We start from the raw sequence: 19,562 nt of genomic DNA on the forward strand, positions 1-19,562 counted from the left end.
TGGAGGTACAGGTAAGACTTTCCTTTACAATGCTCTATATGCAGAAATAAGACAAATGAACAAGATTGTATTACCTACGGCTACATCAGGCATTGCTGCAGCAAATATTCCTTCTGGTCGAACTGCTCATTCCCGATTCAAAATTCCGATTGATAGTGATAGTTCAGTGGTCTGCGATGTCCCAAAGCAAGGTAGTTTAGCAGCACTTTTGAAAGAAACTACATTGATTATATGGGATAAGGCTTCTATGGCTAAGAAACAAAATCTAGAATCTTTAGACCTTCTATTGCAGGATGTATGTGGGAATAAGGGGATATTTGGAGGAAAGGTTGTTGTCTTTGGAGGGGATTTCAGGCAAGTTTTGCCAGTAGTTCCTCGACAAACTATGAAGGAAGCAGTAGAAGCAAGCATTGTAACTTCTTATCTGTGGCCAAAGCTAATCAAATTTAGGCTTACAGAAAATATTAGAGCAAGAGAGGATCCAACCTATGCTGCTTTTTTGCTTGATTTAGGCAATGGAAAGTTACAGCAGACAGAAAATGCCTTCATCGAGTTACCAGAGCAGATTGTGGAATCCACTAGCAATGTCACGGAATTAGTGAGTACTGTTGCAGAAACAACATTCCCAGAAATGGTCCATGGGCACTTTGATTGTCAGGTTTTCACTAAAAAGGCAATCCTGACACCCATGAATGATGACGTGGATTCGGTTAATACATTCATGATTGAGAAATTTCCTGGTCAGGCTGTTACATACAAGAGTTTTGATACCATTCTAAATGATACCTGTAGTGTATATCCTACAGAATTTATCAACAAACTATGTCCCGGAGGAATGAGTCCTCATGAGCTTGTATTAAAGGAAAATTGTCCTGTGATATTGTTACGGAATTTGCTGCCATCTACGGGTTTATGCAATGGTACGAGGCTTATCTGTAAGAAATTTTCCCCGAACGTGATTCAGTGTGCTATAGCAGTTGGCCATTACAAAGGGGAAGAAGTATTCGTACACAAAATTAACTTAAGGCCCTCTAGCTCAGTGAACTATCCATTTATGTTTGAAAGGAAGCAGTTCCCTATAAAGTTAAGTTTTGGAATGACAATTAATAAGTCACAAGGGCAGACTCTTAGCCAAGTATCCATTTATCTTCCACGACCATGTTTTTCCCATGGGCAACTTTATGTTGCATTATCGCGGGCCAAGAAATCAAAAGATGTTCGTGTCTTTACAACAGGCGGTACAGCTCAGTGTTCTGCAAATGCAGTGAAGAATGTAGTGTCTTATGAACTTTTACATCTAGCAGGCATAACTGAAGGTGAGGCTCGGCAATGTGACTAATTTGCTGCCTTGCTGAAGGCAAACACAAGACGATCAAGGCTACTGTTAGTGAATCTTTATAGGTAGGCCGGTTTTCCTTTTTATGTAACTCTGTAGTTAGCTATTAGATCTAGCATTACTGAAACCTGTATTTGCTTTCCTGCAGATTGGACCATCTTCAGTTCATGTTTTCCCTTGCTAACAGGACAATGTAAGTCACCCAGCTTCTTCTTATTGAATTGCTAGAATAGTCTACCTCAGGTGCTCACTTTGCTACCAAATGTTATACTTGGTATGCTCTAATCTACGTATGTACTTACATAGTGATGTATCACAGTAATGAGAAGCACTCACTACACATGTTAATCATTGTTCTATCTTGATAATCTAGCTTGTAATTATGTAGTGCCTTTAAATAGTAAAATCTTTAAGTTTTTACTTGAATGACCCTGTTTCTTAGAGGCAGGTTATACTTACGTACTGATATATGGTTAACTAAATCAACTCTTTCATGAGTGAGGTATATATTACAGTCTAAAGTACGGTTTATTATTTTTATGATTTGTAAGGTAAAGCAGTAATGAATTGTCTATTATTAGGTTTATGGCTATTCTACTATAGATGTTGTGTATCAATTGTAAAATTAGAATGCTTTTCTCGAGTCACAAATATTAGCTAACATTGCAAAGAATGCATTAAATATGCCGCGATGCATTTTATTCCTTAGCTATGGTCCTAATAGCTTCTTTTTATCTTGTAGTTATTTTGTGTCTTTGATAAAACATAAATGGGCTTAGTTGACTCTAGCCCACAAAAAAAAAAAAAAAAAAAAAAAAAAAAAAAAAAAATAAGAAAGCCCTATAGAATATACTAATTGATATGATACTACCTAGGTTTAAAATTGAAGTGCACTTTGTATTATATTATAAAGTAAGTATCAAGTACAAGTCAAATTCACTATTCATAGTAAACAAATTGTTTTATAATACATAACAGTTGTACTTCTCTCTTACTTTAACCACAAAAAATCAGACTTTTTACATTACAAGTACTTGAATATTATCTTAGCCATAATAATTCCTACCTTTTTACTTGATGAATAAGAAAAAATGTACTTAACAATAAGCTTATGATCTCTAGCTGTACCCAACCAACAAAAAGCAACAGTAACTCCCTAATCTCAACGGTGAATTGCTGAAAAGAGGCGGGTTAACTTCTTCCCTTACTTCACCTATAAATACCGAAGGAGTTCTCACTTTTTTGAGCAAATCTTTTTATTCTCTGCCTTATCATTCTTAGTCATGGTATATTCTTCTCCTTCCCTGGAAATTCTTTTTCATGCCTTTATGTCAAGAGTTGTTACTATCACTCAAATTCTTAGCTAAATTTCAGTGAATAAAGATATATCCTAATAAAGCTACGACTGCTTTTTTTTTTTTTTTTTTTTTGTGTTTTGCAGTTTTGGTATACTAAAGATCTATATTTAGTGATATCCTATTTGCTCTAACTATCATGTAAATTTTGCTGTTTACCTTTTATGCTTACACTAAATTCTGGAACAAGTCATACTGTTGCATTCATTAGCCTTATAGACTGTTACTGAAATGTTAATATTTTTTTAAAAAAAAAACTGATGCATGCCAAAAGGACCTTCTACATTTGATCATTGTAAAACACACCATTACTTGTTATTGTCCTTTTTATAATTTTTACATGCACAGGTGCACTGTTTGGTGCTTTCAATTCTTGGTTTACAGCACATTTTACTGCTAGATCTACATGTACACTATATTACACATCTTATTTAGCTATACTTACTTACTATTTTGCATATCATGTATTGTAGGCCATGAATACACCTCCAAAAATGAAGCTAGAACCAGTTTACTTAGACGAGCTAACTACTCAAAGTAAGGACTACAAGGTGAAAGTCACAGTCACTGAAAAGGGAAGAGCTCAACCTTCACCTAAAAACCTGGTGTGATCTTTCAAACCATCTTCTTAGAGGATGAAAAGGTGATTATACTTTGCTATATGTCTGTTCTTGAAAAATATATAGAATCAGTTATTATTCCATTGTAGTGAATAGGATCTTCTGCTAGACATACAATGTGATATAGCTAGCTTTTTTTTACTGAAAATGTACCAATTTTGATATACATGAGTATGTAGAACCTGCTTACCATAAAGATCTATAACATTTATTAAGCAGTGTATGCAATAAGCTATGTCTTATATGTTTACTAGTATAAATATTAAAGTGTGTTTCTTATACTTTAATATATCTATGCATTTCTATAATATAACCCTATCATTGAGTAGTATCCTATCTATTTAACCAGAAAAACAAGATGCGATGTGCTCTGTTTAGAGACCAAATCGAAGCATATGAAGAAGTTCTTAAGCCATCTGGTCAATACGAAATTTCTAAGGCTCCTATAACAGCTGTAGATGATCAATACAAATTCAATTTGGAAGAGCTTCCATACCAAATGACCGTTGGACACCAAACTATTATCCAGCGTTTAAATCCTGAAAGCGGTCCAATTGAACCGAGGTATCAACCTCTGTCAACTATTTCGAGATCACCTGATCCAAATGGCATATATGGTATTCATTATTTTACATGTTCAATGCACATTCACATTTCAATTTCCGTCTTACAAACCTATACTACTTTCCGTATTGTCTACTAATGTCCCTTTAACTAAATCTGATATAGTTGGTGTGGTTCTCTTTGTTGAAGAAACACCAAGGATGATACCTAATGCACGAGGTCGTGACAGTCCAGTTCGAGAAGTATCTGTCACTGACACAAGGTAAATTTATACTTCTACAAGATGATCTGTATTTTATCCCTTTTCATACTCAAATGTCCTAGATAACTTACAACATACAGTGTATTGCAAACCAGGCAATACCATGCTATGACAATCTCAACATGGAACGATCTTACTGGGAAACCTTGTGATGCTATGAACAACTGGGCTGAAAAATTCAATGTTATAGGATTTACTGCACTTAAAACCCGTCACACGAGAGGTACAGTTAGTAGCTTTAGTGTAAATATCACAATTACCATTGCCTATCAAATATCAAATCGATTTACTGCTTGTTCACAGGATTCACTCTGAATACTACCATGTCAACTAGAATAATCATGAATCCTAAGGGGGCAAGGGCAGATATGCTTCGAGAATGGTACTTAGTGTATTACATTTATTATAAATGTAAAATTAAGCCATAAAAAAATAATCACATAATTGAAGCCATTTTTTTGTTTCAGGGTTAAATTATATCAGGACGTACTGCTAGACAGACAGGAAAGGATTTTGAACGTCAGGTATCCAAGCGCAGAAAAGAAAGTTGTGACGATAGCTGAACTAAGAAGCAAAAAGGTCAAGACTTTTTAAATCTACTGCTAATTTTACATATTTCTTTACAGTACATAGTATTCTCTAGAAGTATATCAGTTAAATGCTATCTAATATATGATTACTTGCATTAATGCAGGCAGCTAATGCAACTACAGATGAAATTGCTTGGATCAAAGTTACAATACCAGAAGCTGACCTACAAAGAGTGAATGCCTATATAGGTTGCCTTGGTTGTGGAAAATGGACACATCTTGCACTTGGGACTCGCTTCCCTTGCATCTCTTGCAAAAAAGGAGACACCGTAGCTGTACACAAGTATAGTTTTAACACTTATCCTGACGTTATTTTTCTTGTAGTAAAATATAGTGGAAGACTTCACTTCATTTTTATGTACGCTTCTGCAGAGTTACATTCAAATTCGAAGCTGTTGATGACAGTGGCACAATGTCATTTACAACTTTTAGTGATAATACGGAAAAGCTTTTTCGAAAGACAGCAACAGAAATCTGGGATATCAAAGCCACTGTAAGAATTTCTGCTAATGCTATCATCTCTACCTTTTTGCAAGTTCAATTCAAATTTGTCTATACCTATGTACAATATCATAGGTAGATATGTTGTACATTTCACACTTAATACACTTATCTTTATTAAACAGAAGCTTTAGTGCTAGTCACAGTTGCTTATGAAAGATTTAGATTCTTATTAGTTCATGTTTCAATCAACAAATTAAATAATGTACAGATTGCTCATAGTATACCTGTTACTTACATAATACCTTCAATATTTTAGGGGAATTTCGAAGCTTTTAAGGTTGTCCAAGCCATACTAGCAACAAAGCCTTTCTTCATTCAAGTAACTCCGACTCTGGAGTTGGCCAGGAACAGCGTTCTGTTATGGACTCTGAAGACTGTTGAAGTAGAAGATGCAGAACCACAAGCTCAGGTTCTAGGCTCATCATCTTCCCAACTTAATAAAGAACAACCTACCTTTGCAGCGGATAAGAGACACACAACAGATCGACCACTGATGCACGAGAGTGCAGCTTCTGCCTACACTAAGGCTCATGGAAAAGGACTTGCTATTTCTGACCCAGAGATGACTGCTGATTACAGTCAGGACAACACAGAGGCAAGTGATGAGGTCCTTGCTGAAATAGCTCAGTTTCATGAATTCAGGCTAGCTTCTCAAACATTCGATACAGACTGCTTTGATGTTCCAGTGCAGCCACCAAGAAAAGGGATTACAATTTCAGAACCAGCAGCACCAATTGCTGAACTCCCTGCATGGAACAAGCTTGCTCGCACCCGAAGCAATGTCAAGAACAAATAACCAATGCCTGTCGATGAGATGTTAGAATCAGATGATGAAGACCAAGTTCCTAGGAAGAAACTCCGAACAGCCCTTTTCAAAGACACTGCAGAGAAAGACAGTCCAGACAACAAAGAATCGCCTTGAAGCCTCCTTGATGAACCATGAACAAAGACAACTTTAAATATATTTAAGTGCACTATCTTTTGCTATTAAAATGGTGGTAGTAGTCACTTATTATGGTGTGATGCCTTGCTTAGTCTGAAGTATCTTTTGAATATTTAGAAGGAACATTTTGGGCATCTTGTGTTCCCTATAAACATCAAGTGTGTATATAGTGCTAGAAATATGCAGTAATGTCTGCTCTACAATAATATCTCAGCGAAACTATCGTAGTAGAACTGGAATCTTTTGGTATGTACATAGAAATGCTAGGGTACTTATGATGTAGCACCTTGTATCCTTAAATCATGATACTTATCTATGATATAAACTATGTTATTATAACTTCCTACTTTCAAGTTTAAAATTTCCGTTAGTAGATTGGCTTTCAATGTCACAGAATATACTCTACAATACAATTTAAAGCTTTGCAACATTATTTTTTTTTTCTTTTTTTAATCTGAACACTTATTAAATTATATACATTTCTTGGATTTTAACTTGAAGCTTTTCAAAAAAAAAAATAGCTGCATGCTTCGTTTCTGTTTATGAGAGGCAGTGCTACTACTCATATTAGTTTATTGGTTCCCAAGTTGTATGCACGCTCCCTAGGGACTGTTTACCTCACAAAAACAACCACAATCATGTTCGTTCTTCAATTTAGCCTTGATGATTATACAATCCATGCCCCTTCAAGTTCGTGCAAAAACAAAACTCTCAAACAGCTGCAACAAGCAAAGAAGAATCCAGCTTTTACTCCTCTGCAGGACATAAAAGCAGTCTATCTCAGCTTAAGGTTTATTCTGCTTTTTTCCACATTATATCGTTTTCCCCTACTACTACTATTTACAACTTACAAGTTATAAAAGGTATTTATTATCACATATCGTAACAACACCACGAATATTGCAATAGCCACACACCTCTACGAATATTGCTTATCCTGCCGTCGGGGGGGCACGCGCAACGCGCGTGCTCCAACGACTAGTTGTGTCCAAAATACAACAAATAAGTACATGGTGTTTGGTATAAGAGATTAAGGGAAAAGGATTTTCTTTTTAAGAAGAATAGAAAGAGATTGAAATATATATATATATATATATATATATATATATATATATATATATATATATATATATATATATATATATATATATATATATATAGTTTTTAAATATTGGTAGTGCTGATAAATATTGGTCGATACCTCGTGTATCTTAATAATTTCAATATTGAAAGAAGTTTAAAACTAATTAAAGTATAATATCACATTTGTAAGTACCAACAAAAGAACAGAACTTCACTAACACAAGTCTAGAGACTATTTCTGAAAGCCATCCAACATTTTATGAAATCCCTATAACTTAATTTATATTATAAAAAAAGCAATCAAAAAGATGTTGCTCTCCATTACATATACATACCATGATAGTGATGATACCACCCAAACAATAGCTAGCCATAATTTCCACGAAATCAAAATTAGTGGTAAACAAGCAATCAATTTGATAGTGGCACTAATTATAGTTTAATTAATCACCCAATTTAATTACTTGTCTATTACAATTGCTTTTAATTAAGTTGGCCATAATAGTGAAGTAAGCTTTAGAATTTTCTCTCCTTTCTCCATCTAGCAACATAATACCCTCCTAAGTCAAAAAAAAAAAAAAAAAAAAAAAAAAAAAAAAAAAAAAAAAAAAACATTACAACAAAGATGATTAGTGTGACGTTAATGATGATGAAATTACGCTATATATATAATTAGTCACACCTTAATCATTGATTAATTCAATGTATAATAATTAAGATTATGATTATCAATTTATTCATCGTATTTTATTACGTTTGCATGTACGTTAATCTACGTATGCCGTCCTTTTCTTGTACCGTACCCAATTTTCTTAGAAATGCATCATTTTTGTGTTGATGAATAAATCACTAATTAATTAAAATTGTGTTATGTAAATGATTTATGAATGGACAAAAATGATGAAAGCATGAAGCATGACTTGTTTAACTATATACGTAGTATTTGTAAAGTTATATAAGTTGCTAAAGTCAAGTTGAATTTTCCTTCCTAATGTTTAATTTAAGCTTATGACGTAACTAGCTAATTGCCTCTATTATCCATTAATACGTTATTTGGGCCTATTGTTACTTCACGACATCATAATTGCGATCATAACCATTTTTATTTGGGCTTATAATAACGATCGCAATTTTTTTTCTGTATAAACACTTTTTTTTTTTTTTTAATAAATATTACTTGTAATTTTATCAAATGATCTCATTAAAATTATCAAATTAAATGTATTTCGACTTTGACAATTTTTTTTTTCTTCTGAATTCGCTACTGATTACAGTAAAACAAGTTACTCTGTAGTGAATAACTAAGTCATCCAAATGATAAATGTGCTTGCATTTAAAGATAAAAAATTGAAAAATTGCTAAAAATAATCCCAACTTTCACGTATTCGCTTTAAATAATCCGATTACTAATCTGTTATAATGGGTTAAGGTGACACGTGTCACCATATGATTGGTTGATAAATTAAAAAAAAACTTACAAAAATTGAAAAAAAAAAAAGAGAAAAACTTTTAAAAAAAAAATTATCCAGCCACCACTCACGAACCACCTTCCCCACAACAATTGTGGCTAGTACAGCATTACCCATATATATATATATATATATATATACATATATATACATATATATATATATATATATAAATATATATATATATATATATATACTAGTTTAAATTTTAAACTTGTACACTTAAAAATTGACAAACGCTACCCGCTACTTTTAAAACACTACTAATTTTAATTGTAAAGCATGTTATACCCCGTATTTTCATACGTATTTTTCTAATTAATTAATTAATTAATTAATTATTTTTCTAAAAAGGGTATTTTAGTAGTTCAACTTACTATTTAAATCTTGGAGCCAAAATGATATTTGAATTTTGGCGCCAAAAGTATTTTAAAAATAAATTATTATTTGGATAAGATTTATTATCCATTTATTTATTTTAAAAACCGGATTATTTATATATTTCGGATATTTTAATTAAGGCAAAATCTATATTTTATTATTATTTTAATAAGGTCCGAAAATCCCATTTAATGGACTAATAATTTCGGATTTCCCTAGTGTGCAAATCTGATTTTATTGGTTAAATTATTTGGTGAATAATTGGTATTTTATTAATTAATTATTTTATACAATAAATATTATTTACACAATTATTTTTAATTCCTTAAAACTAGCAAAATAATTTCCTAAATACTAAAGAGGAGGGCCGAAAATATGAGCTTAGGAAAGCTCAAAAATTTCGGCCACCCCAAGTGGATTTTCTCAAAATTGTTTTGGTAATTTGTATTTTTAATTATTCCCTTAAAATCTTTTATTTTCCTTAATTCTATTTTTCCATCTCTTAATTATTTAGCCATCTCATTTTCCTACCTTATATCCTCCTTGATTATTCTCCAAGTAATCCCTCTTACCATATTAATTTTCATGACATACATACCTTCCATATTCAATTAAACACAATCACCCTAATATTAAAACTTTCCTTAATTCTTTTATTCATCTCTCCAAGTAATCTCTTAAACCTTACTTACCATAATTCTTCCTATATTTTCCTACCATAATTCATACACATGCTAGCCTATAAATACCCCTTTATTTCATGATCAAACACTCACACAATTCTCATAATTTTCTCTCAAATTCTCTCATCATTTTCTCTTATTTTCTTTTCTCCTTTTCTTATTTCTTTCTCCTCCCTTGCGCCACCACCGAGCACCACCCCAGCCACCACTCCGGCGCCACCTACCGCCGCCTCCGAGCACCACCAGCCGCGGCAGCCACCTGCTGCCGCCACCTCCTTGCTCTTCTCTTCTTCGGTTTTTATCTTCTTTTCTCCTTTCTTCTTATTTAATTAATTATGTATATTATGGGGAATTTATAAAATTATAATAAATGGTTTTAATTAAATAAAAATCAGATTTAATTATGTTCTTGAGAAAATAATTTTAAGGTTCATGTGCATATAGTTGGGAGGTTTTAATTTAAATATTTGTGATTATTTATTAACCTTATATTGATTAAGGTTATATTTATTTGTAGAGTGTTTTTGATCAAGCTACTTAAGGGTTCTTTTGAGGTGTTTTTGGCTAAGCAAGAATCAAGGTACGTTAGGTGATTAGATACCTTGAAAAAAAAAAAGGAATGGTTTGAATGAGCATGTTTGAATGATTTCTTGTGATGATTGAATTAAATTGAATTGAATTATGATTATGAAATAAAAGTATGTTTAAATAAATTGGTTTTGATAAATAAATTGGAGTATTAATTTTATATCATGCTTTAAATAATTAAAATTATTACTCATGTTTTAAAAAGGTTTGATATTGAAAGCATGTTGAATTTAATAAAGGAGCTTGAATTAATTGGAATTATTGGATTTAAAAGAGGATTTATAGAATCATTGAATTAAATTTATTATTAATGCTTTATAAGCATGTTAGTAATCCCACTATGCGGATTTGGTTTATTGATAAGGCCTTGGACTTTGTATGACCGGGTCTTTCCTCAAGAATAGCCTTGTAACATAAGGAGACTAGCTTGGGGGTGTGCACACTTGGGAGAGGAATTGGTTTATTTGGTTTTATTGGTTTATTTTAAGGAATTGGTTTTAAATAATTGGTATTGGTTTTATTGGTTATGGATATTGGAATATTGAGAATCGATTTTGAATCATGAGTTTTGAATTTATTGGATTAATTATTGAAATTGATTTCAAAAGCATGTTTGCAAATAAATTGAGTTTAATTATCTTACACTTACCGTACTTAGCATATTTTGCTAACCCGTACTTCTTATTTATTTTGGTTCGCCCTGTTTACCCTAAAAGCTACCCGTTACTCGATCGCTAAAAGCTACTTGCTACCGCTAATTTTTCCAAACAAGACCAGAGTACAAACTAGAGGGAATTAGATGAGGAAGAAAAGAGGCAGAGATTTTGGGAAGGAAAATAAAAGGATTTAGGAGGGAAAATATAAAAACTCCGTAAGTAGCTATTGTTTTAGTATAAGATAAAGATTTGCTACCATCCAGTTTGACCTATCCAATATTAATGCTAAACGAAACCTTTAAAAACAGAAGTTCATGATGGTGCATAATGTATATACTTATAAAGTTTATACTAAATTCACTAAATAACATTAATTTGCATATAACATGAATAATAAGACCAAATCATTGTCAGAACCTCTATAGTGTCTAAATTTAGATCCTTATACATGGACACCACAAAGGAATTACAATATAAATGACATGAGAATTCAAAGTTGTCTTTCATTATTGCCAATCAAACAAGCGTAAAGCTCTCTATGAAAGCAGCTACTAGGCTCACCATTAATCAAACCCGAGCTTCCTTCCTCATCACATGCATATGAATTTGATGTTGAGGTTGAAGCAACCAACATTTGGCGTACATTTTCTAACTCTTGGTTGAGTCTTTGAACTTCCTTTTCAAGCCTTTCATTATCAACTAGCACACTCTCAAGCCTTTGTTGGAGGGTTGCATAGCCCATCTCTAGGCTTTGGCTCTTCCACCTAGCCCTCTTGTTTTGGTACCATATTGCAACTTGTCGCGATGGAATGCCTAATTCTTGAGCCAAATGGAACTTTCGGTCCATGTCTAGTTTCCGATCCAACTTGAAGCTGGCCTCTAAGAGCCTAACTTGCTCTTGGGTTAGCCTCTTGCTCGTGCATTTTGGTTGTGGGTGTTGTTTTCTGTTTTGAGAATGTCTAGAGGAGTACATATTATAGCTACTCCTATTTTTTATTTGTGGCCTAGCTAGCTCTCTTTATTGTACTTGTTAATAGAGCTTTGTGAGTTATAGACTTATTTTCATAAAGTTGGTTGTACTTACTTTATATAGCATATCAAATGGTGTTGTTCTTAATTAATTATGTGCGTGCAATGGTAGTTTAATAATTTGAGATGGATTTGTTAATAAATTAAATTGTCTAAATCTTAAGGGTTAGTGTAGTTTCATTTTCAATGAACAGCGTTATATTTCACGTGGGATTTAGGCCCACTTTTGACAATAAGGAAGGACACAATTCTTGTTAATTGTTTGACAAGATATTATAATACCTATCTTCAATGCCCTTTCAAGGTTGCAATTAATCAATTTTTTTTTTTGCCATTTAAGGTAAGGTTATAGTATACTCCTTTCGTACCTTAAATATTACTCTGTTTTTAATGTACGTATAGTAATACTACTTTTACTCATGGAGTACTCATCGTGTTTTCGAAAATTTGATTCATTTGTAATAGACTCTATCTTACTCGGTTATGTACTCCCTCCTTATTTTAAGTGAAACATTTCGACTCTCTATACTATTCATCTAATCTACTTTGACAAATGTTAGTGGTTTATATATAAGAAAAAATTGGGCATTTATGTATACTTGCTATAGATTTTCTGTTTCGAATAATTGACCCTAAATAGAAAATTGTAATTCGTATATTTTTATACTCCATAATATTGTTCGCCTCCACATAATAATTTTAATAATATTAGTAATTTAAGAAATAATACTTGTATACAGGCGTACAACACATGTATTGATGTACATATACGCCAAAAGTTGCTGAGTACATGTCTTGCAAAGTGTTTAACCAGTTAAGGTGGTGGAATAATGAAAACTAGGAATCATATGGTCTAATGTTCAATTATCATGATTTCGATAAGTTTCCCTATATCTCGGTGATTTCCTTTATTCTTTCCCTAAACAAATTAAAAGAAGAATGTCATGTAATTAAGGTGTTGGTTAAGTCTCTAGTATGTATCAATTTGCATTTCTAACAACCAAGCTTGGTCTAGTGGTAAGATTGTCACCTTTCAACCTTGACGTTGGGGGTTCAATCCCCACTAGAGACACTTTTAAGGGTGGGGATCCCTTACCCTTTCCCCTCACTCTCAAAGTGTTTGACCCGCAAATACCAAACCAAAAAAACCATGAGAGTTGAGGTACGGTCAGAATCTTTCTCCTTATCTATATATATATATATGCTCCATATAAAAAAGAACCAACAGGTATCCATCTTACAGTTACCATACAAAAAGTTAATTAACTTGCAATACTATTCTTCAATCATTTTGCATTTCACTATTTGTAGTTTGTAATGAAAAGGATGTACGGGATTAGTGAAACCTTTTTTTTTTTTTTGTAATGACAAATTAGCTACAATATATGCAGGCTGTACTTGGTTGTTATGCAAAGATGTGATGGCGGTCATTGTATGTTTCTTGTCGTTTCTGTTTATAAAGCTCGGTGGTAGGGGCGGCCGGGCCGTGGCTGGGGCAGTGGAGGTTTGGCAGCTGCTAGCCAGCACAGGATGTGGTAAACAGTCATAAAATTAGAAGAATACTCGTACTCTACTATACGCCTATGTTGCTCGGACAAGGAGAATACTCTACGCTTATGTTGCTGAGGCTCGGATGCTCATATCCAACACAAATACTTCTATATGTTAATGGGTTCAAGTCGGTCAGCTTTTGTTACTATAGAAAATTTTTAAATAAGCTGAAGTGTCCTATCACATATATTTATATTTATGTATCATAAACGATGCATGAGGTAAAATGAAGAGTTCAAGTAACAAAACTATGTGCACTATAAAACTATTACAGACCTTTGCGTTGTAGAATTTTTTAAGCAAAATTATGTCAATTTTATGACTCTCATTCACTCAATCTCCAATCTTGTCGAAATCTCGGTTTGTCTACAAGTATGATGCAAATCATTTTTAAACCTGTCCACCATGATTTAGTCAGCTATTGTATAGTGTCACTTACCTAAATTGGGCTGAAAAATAAAGAATCATGAACCTTTCAAATCAACATACCAACTAGCCATCGTTTATCATGGGCCAACACCATTAATGAAGGAGCACCTACTAGGTCATGAATCATGGGTTTGGATTATTATAATCTTTGTTTTAATCAATTTTTATTTTAATAATGTAGAGAAAATCATACTTCATTCATATTAAGCAAATCTCTTTATTTTGAGATAGGATTAACTAGTGAATTTAATTTAAGAAATTGAAGTAAGATGTCATCTACTTCCTTTGGTTTGTTTTCATCTATGGTAGATAGGTCACTATTATTTTAGCAACATAAACAATAAGGATTACTGGGAGATTATGTGTGAAAATACGGAGTATACGAAGTACGAAGATAGTGAAACAAGTGAGTTAAATCTAAGAAAAGTAGAAGAAGAGTTTCATGTGGGATTTTTATTGGATGATTTTTTTTTTTTTTTTTTTGAAAGAATTTTTATTGGATGTTAAACGATAAATTACAGTAATAATAATTAGATTAAATAAGAAAAAAAAAGTGTAAGCAACAAATCTCATTGAATTCCTTTTATATAACTAAAAAATAAAAAATAAAATAAAATAACAAAAACCCCTCGCTAAATGAAAACCACACTCTGAATGAATTGATAACAATAAATTCTTAAGCTCAATGTTACGTGGGAATGAAAAATGGGTCTTTTTTTTTTTTTTTTTTTTTTATTACAAAAGAGCTATTAAATAAAAGGAAAAAATAACAGTTGTCAACCCAAAAAAAAAAAAAACTAAAATAGAAATTACAATAACTGATGATGCCGGGCACAACCAGCCAACCAGTGAGCAGGACTAACTCACAAACGAGGAACCTTTTGAACTTGGCAAACCAAAAGAAACTGAATTGAAGCCCACAACTCCTAAATGAGCCACCAAGTATAAATTTCCATTGAACCAGAAGGAGGAAGAAGAGTAAGGAGGGCAGCACAATCTGTATAAACTCGGATTTTCAAAAAGCCTTTACGAATAGCAAACCCCAAATACAGGCCTGAAGCTCAGACTGCAACGCTGAATTTGCCATAAAAGCCCGACAATCACCTCCCAGGACCTCAGAAGAATGAAGATCATGGACTATCCAGCATGCTCCCACTCTGTAAGTAGAACTATCTCAGGCCCCGTCTACAATCAAACAAGCTGTTGGAGAAATATAAGGTAACCCTCGCAGACACAGCCACTTGACATCCTGCCTAGCCTCCAAACTAACCGAACGAGAAGACCTCGCAAACCTCTTCCAATCTAGAGCCTGCATATTACAAAGAACCCAATCTGACGTCAGGCCAATAATTGACCCAGGCGACCAAACAGCTTTCCTAAACCTCAATTGATTACGAGAAATCCAAATCGCCTAAAGGAGAGCAAATAACGAAGCAATGCCCTTCCAATCTCTCAATGATGAAAAAAGAGAAATTGTACTCGAGAAAACAAATACTAAACGAAGGAAACTGTATAAGATCCCATTGGATGCCCAACGCTCCAGACAGCCAAAGACTACAAATAGCAGGACAATCTCTGAATTTATGAGACACAGATTCCACATCCACTATGACAAAATGCACAAACTGGTCAACAGGGAGGCCTCGAGAATTGAGAATAGTCGCTAAAGGAATAGCGTCGTGCAACAATTTCCAACCAAATATTTTCCACCGAGGAAGAATTGGTAAAGCCCAAAACTTCCTCCACCATGCTTAAGAGATTTGAGATGGACTACCAGACATGACCCTAGGCTCACAAAGGAGAGCATAAGCAGATTTAGTTGTAAAAACACCATCCCTAGTAAACTTCCAGTAAACAAAATCATCCATTAAACGCACAGGCCGATCCAACGAAAGAATTCTAGCAACAGAGCTAGAATCAAACAACCCGTGAATAATAGTAGCATCCCACGCGCAAGAACGCGGATCAAGTAAAGAAGACACAAGAGTCGGTCGAACCGACTCGAACGGAAGATCCTTAAAATGAACGGGTCCCCCCGGAACCCAAGAATCCTCCAAAATACGAACTCGAGAACCTGAACCAACCTTCCAACACAGACCCTTCGATAACAAGGACATCCCCGAAATAAGACCCCTACATCCCCAGGAGGGAAGAGAAGCCGAGAAACCAACAGCTGAGGGCACTGAATAAGTCGCCAACTCTGCTTCGCCACTATTGAAAAGTTAAAAGGAGCAATATTGCGAATTCCCAATCCCCCTAAACCCTTCGGAAGATGGAGCAACGACGATGACCGAAGAGCCAATCCTCAATTAGAAGAAGAAGATTTCCACCAGAACCTGGCTAACAAATTATCCATTCTAGAACATATTGAATCAAGAATTTTGAAAAAAGACAGAATGTGATTAAAGGAGGCAATGAGCACTGAGTTGATAATAACAAGCTTAGCCGCCGACAAAAGTTGAAGAGATGTAAAGGCCTGTAGACGTTTGGCCACCTTGTCCAAGAGGAAGCCAAACTCAGAGCATTTACTACGACCTAAATCAACAGGAAGCCCCAAATAAGAACCCAATCTGGATTCAGATCACATTTTCAAACAACCAGACAGATAAGCTCGGTAATCCTCACGAGTATTAGGACTAAACTCGACAAACGACTTTTGCAAATTAAGTATTTGACCTGAAATATCGCAAAAAGCATAAAGCACATTCAACACTGGTTCACAAGCTGGAGGAAAGACCTGGAAAAATAGCAAGGAGTCATCTGCAAAGAACAAGTGTGAAATGGTAGGAGCCCCCCTAGAAATTTTAATACCTTGAAAAAGACCTTCTAATTCTGCCTTACGCAGCATAGCTGAAAGAACCTCCATGCATAGAACAAACAGGTATGGAGATAGCGGATCTCCTTGACATAGACCACGCTGAGGATGAAAACCCTCTGTAGGTGACCCATTAACCAACACCTGGTATGAGACTGTGGATACACACTGCATAATCAGATGTATCTAGTAGGGAGGAAACCCAAAAACCCGAAGAACCCTACATAGAAAGTCCCACTCAACTCCGTCATAAGCTTTATTCATGTCTAGCTTCAGGGCCGCATAAAAACGTTTCCTGACTTTGGAAGCATTCATAAATAAAAGAATCTCATGCACCATCAGGAAATTATCAGACATCAACCTACCAGGAACAAAGGCATTCTAAAAATCCGAAACTATGTCTGGTAGTGTCCAACGTAGACGACGAGCAAGACACTTAGCTATGCATTTATAAAGAACATTATAGAGTCCTATCAGTCTAAATTGAGAAACAAGTTCAGGGTGATCTACTTTAGGAAGCAAAACTAAGAATGTCCGTAACTAGTCCTTAAGCAAATAACATGAGCAAAAAAGAACTGGACAACAATCACCACCTGATCACCCACCTCACTCCAATAGGTCTTAAAAAAGGCTAAAGTAAAACCATCAGGACCTCTGGAGACTTATCATCAGCAATACTAAACATCGCCTGCCTAATATCATCAGCCGAAAAGGGGATTTGACAATGTGTATCAGACAAAGAAGGGAGGTGAAGGGAATCCCAAGGGAATTAAGAAACAGGAGGTCAATCCAAATTCCTACTGTATAAGGACCTGTAAAAATTGAGAATCAAAGAACGAATATCCCTCGCATCCGAAACCCAGGAACCTTCATTGTCCTTAAGCCCTAGAATAGTGTTCTTCCGACGTCGGGCCTGAACTGCAGAAAAAAAAAAAAAGCAATCTAGAATGCTCATCACCAAACGTCCCACTTCACTTTTGCTCGTTGTCTCCAAAAAAGAAATGCCGCCTCAGCCTCCTTTATTTTTTCCATCCTAAAAGTACTAAACAAACACTGACTACTCCGTGAATCAAGATTAAAAGAAGCATTAGTAACATCCACAACCAAAGCTTTCCAATCAATGCCCCATGCCTTTTTATGAGAAACACACCAAGCTAGTAGACGATGACGAAGAACACAAAGTCTTTTTGATAAGGAAAACATAAAAGACCCAGGGATATGTTCAGCAAAAGTAGTCCGAACCATAGCAGCAACATCCACAGAGTGTAGGCACCAGTTTTCAATTCTATAAGGACACTTGTATCTACAAGAAGGCAAAGAGTTACATAAAATAATTGCCGCATGATCAGAAAACAAAATGGGCTGGTGATGAACTGAGGTATCCAGCCAATCCTGAAGCCAATGGGAAGTAGCATATGCCTTATCTAATCTCTCAAAAGTGGGGTCCATAACTATTCTCCCATTAGTCCAGGTGAAAGATGGTCCAGAAAACGGAATATCAAGTAACCCATTGTCCAATTTCCGCTGTATAAAATTATGATGGCCAGGAATATCCAGATTACCTCCAACCTTATCTAATAAATATTCAACCTGGTTAAAATCGCCAACTAACACAATATTCGGGTAAGAAGCTAAAATATCAGAAATTTCCGACTGCATAGTCATACGATAAGAAACTTGAGGCGCACCATACAGAAATAGGACATGTTTTATAACCAAATTCTCCACAACTCGACACAATATTATATGTGAAGAAACCAAGAGAGGGTAAATCAAAACTGGGACAAACCACAACACACAAGGCCCACCACTAAGACCCGCCGAATCCATACCTACAAAACCTGAACATGACAAGGAAGATAATTTATGCATTACAGAATTTACAAACACCATAATTTCAGCGAAAAAAATAATGTCGACACCACAAGAGCGAACTAAGGACACAATGTAAGGAACTTTAGGGGAGTCTGCCTGACCCAAACCCCTATTGTTCCACGCCATAATCTTCATATATCACCTGGTGGCCTTGAACAGGCGGCCACCGAGCCCTTAGAAAAAGAACCAGAATGAGACACCTGATCTGGAAAAGAAGTACCAATTCCTTTACGTTTCTTAAATGGGAGCCAAGATAAAGTACTAGTAGCAACAATCTCCGAACCTATTTTCCCAAAACAGAAAAGAAAATCCATAGCGGAACTCGAAGCCGATCTCTTCTTAGAACACACTGAAATCACCCTTTCTAACGGCGAAGAGCATCGTGCTGCTTTTTTCATTGGAACCGGCAAAGAACTAAATAAATTTGGCCGTCTAAGCGTGTAAAATCTCTTTTGGAACTCAAGGGTCGAGGAGAGTGAGCAGATTGGGTAGTAGTATTGGTGGGTGATGTTGATAAGAGTCAAGGCAAAGTCGGTTTTTTCCTGGATCGTGTAAAGGATGCTTGTGGGTTGAGATATTGGGTTGGTTTGGTGTTTGGCATGATTCATTTGGAGTAAGGTCAGTGTGTGTTGTTGTTTCCGATTGTGATTTACTCTTTTTCACGAGTGAGAAAGATAGAGTAGTAAACTCACGGGGTCTTTTGAGGGGTTGACTGCTCTGGGGTTGGGGAGGCTCAATGTTTTTGGAAAAGCTCTTGAGATTCACTATGGTTGTTCTATATTTTTCAATCCTCTTCAGGCCAATTCAAACTTGAGAGATTATGGGAATG

The 19,562-nt window shown here is 34.8% G+C and overlaps 2 protein-coding genes across 2 annotated transcripts; both read right to left on the reverse strand.

The window, feature by feature from the left end:
• Window positions 1-11,524: 11,524 nt before the first annotated feature.
• LOC145578197 (homeobox-leucine zipper protein ATHB-52-like) lies at window positions 11,525-11,881 on the reverse strand. Its single transcript, XM_081635558.1, has one exon. The coding sequence runs from the start codon at window positions 11,879-11,881 to the stop codon at window positions 11,525-11,527; it is 357 nt and encodes a 118-aa protein (XP_081491684.1).
• Window positions 11,882-15,794: 3,913 nt separating this feature from the next.
• On the reverse strand, window positions 15,795-18,859 carry LOC145578198 (uncharacterized). Its single transcript, XM_081635559.1, has 7 exons — window positions 17,911-18,859; window positions 17,671-17,776; window positions 17,069-17,219; window positions 16,855-17,026; window positions 16,642-16,719; window positions 16,380-16,578; window positions 15,795-16,254 (listed from the first exon to the last, which is right to left on the reverse strand). Exons 1-7 carry the CDS (start codon window positions 18,857-18,859, stop codon window positions 15,795-15,797), a joined length of 2,115 nt encoding a protein of 704 aa, XP_081491685.1.
• Between the last annotated feature and the right edge of the window lie 703 nt (window positions 18,860-19,562).

This window comes from Chenopodium album, chromosome 14, assembly GCF_948465745.1.
Source record: "Chenopodium album chromosome 14, dcCheAlbu1.1, whole genome shotgun sequence".
NCBI lineage: Eukaryota > Viridiplantae > Streptophyta > Magnoliopsida > Caryophyllales > Amaranthaceae > Chenopodium > Chenopodium album.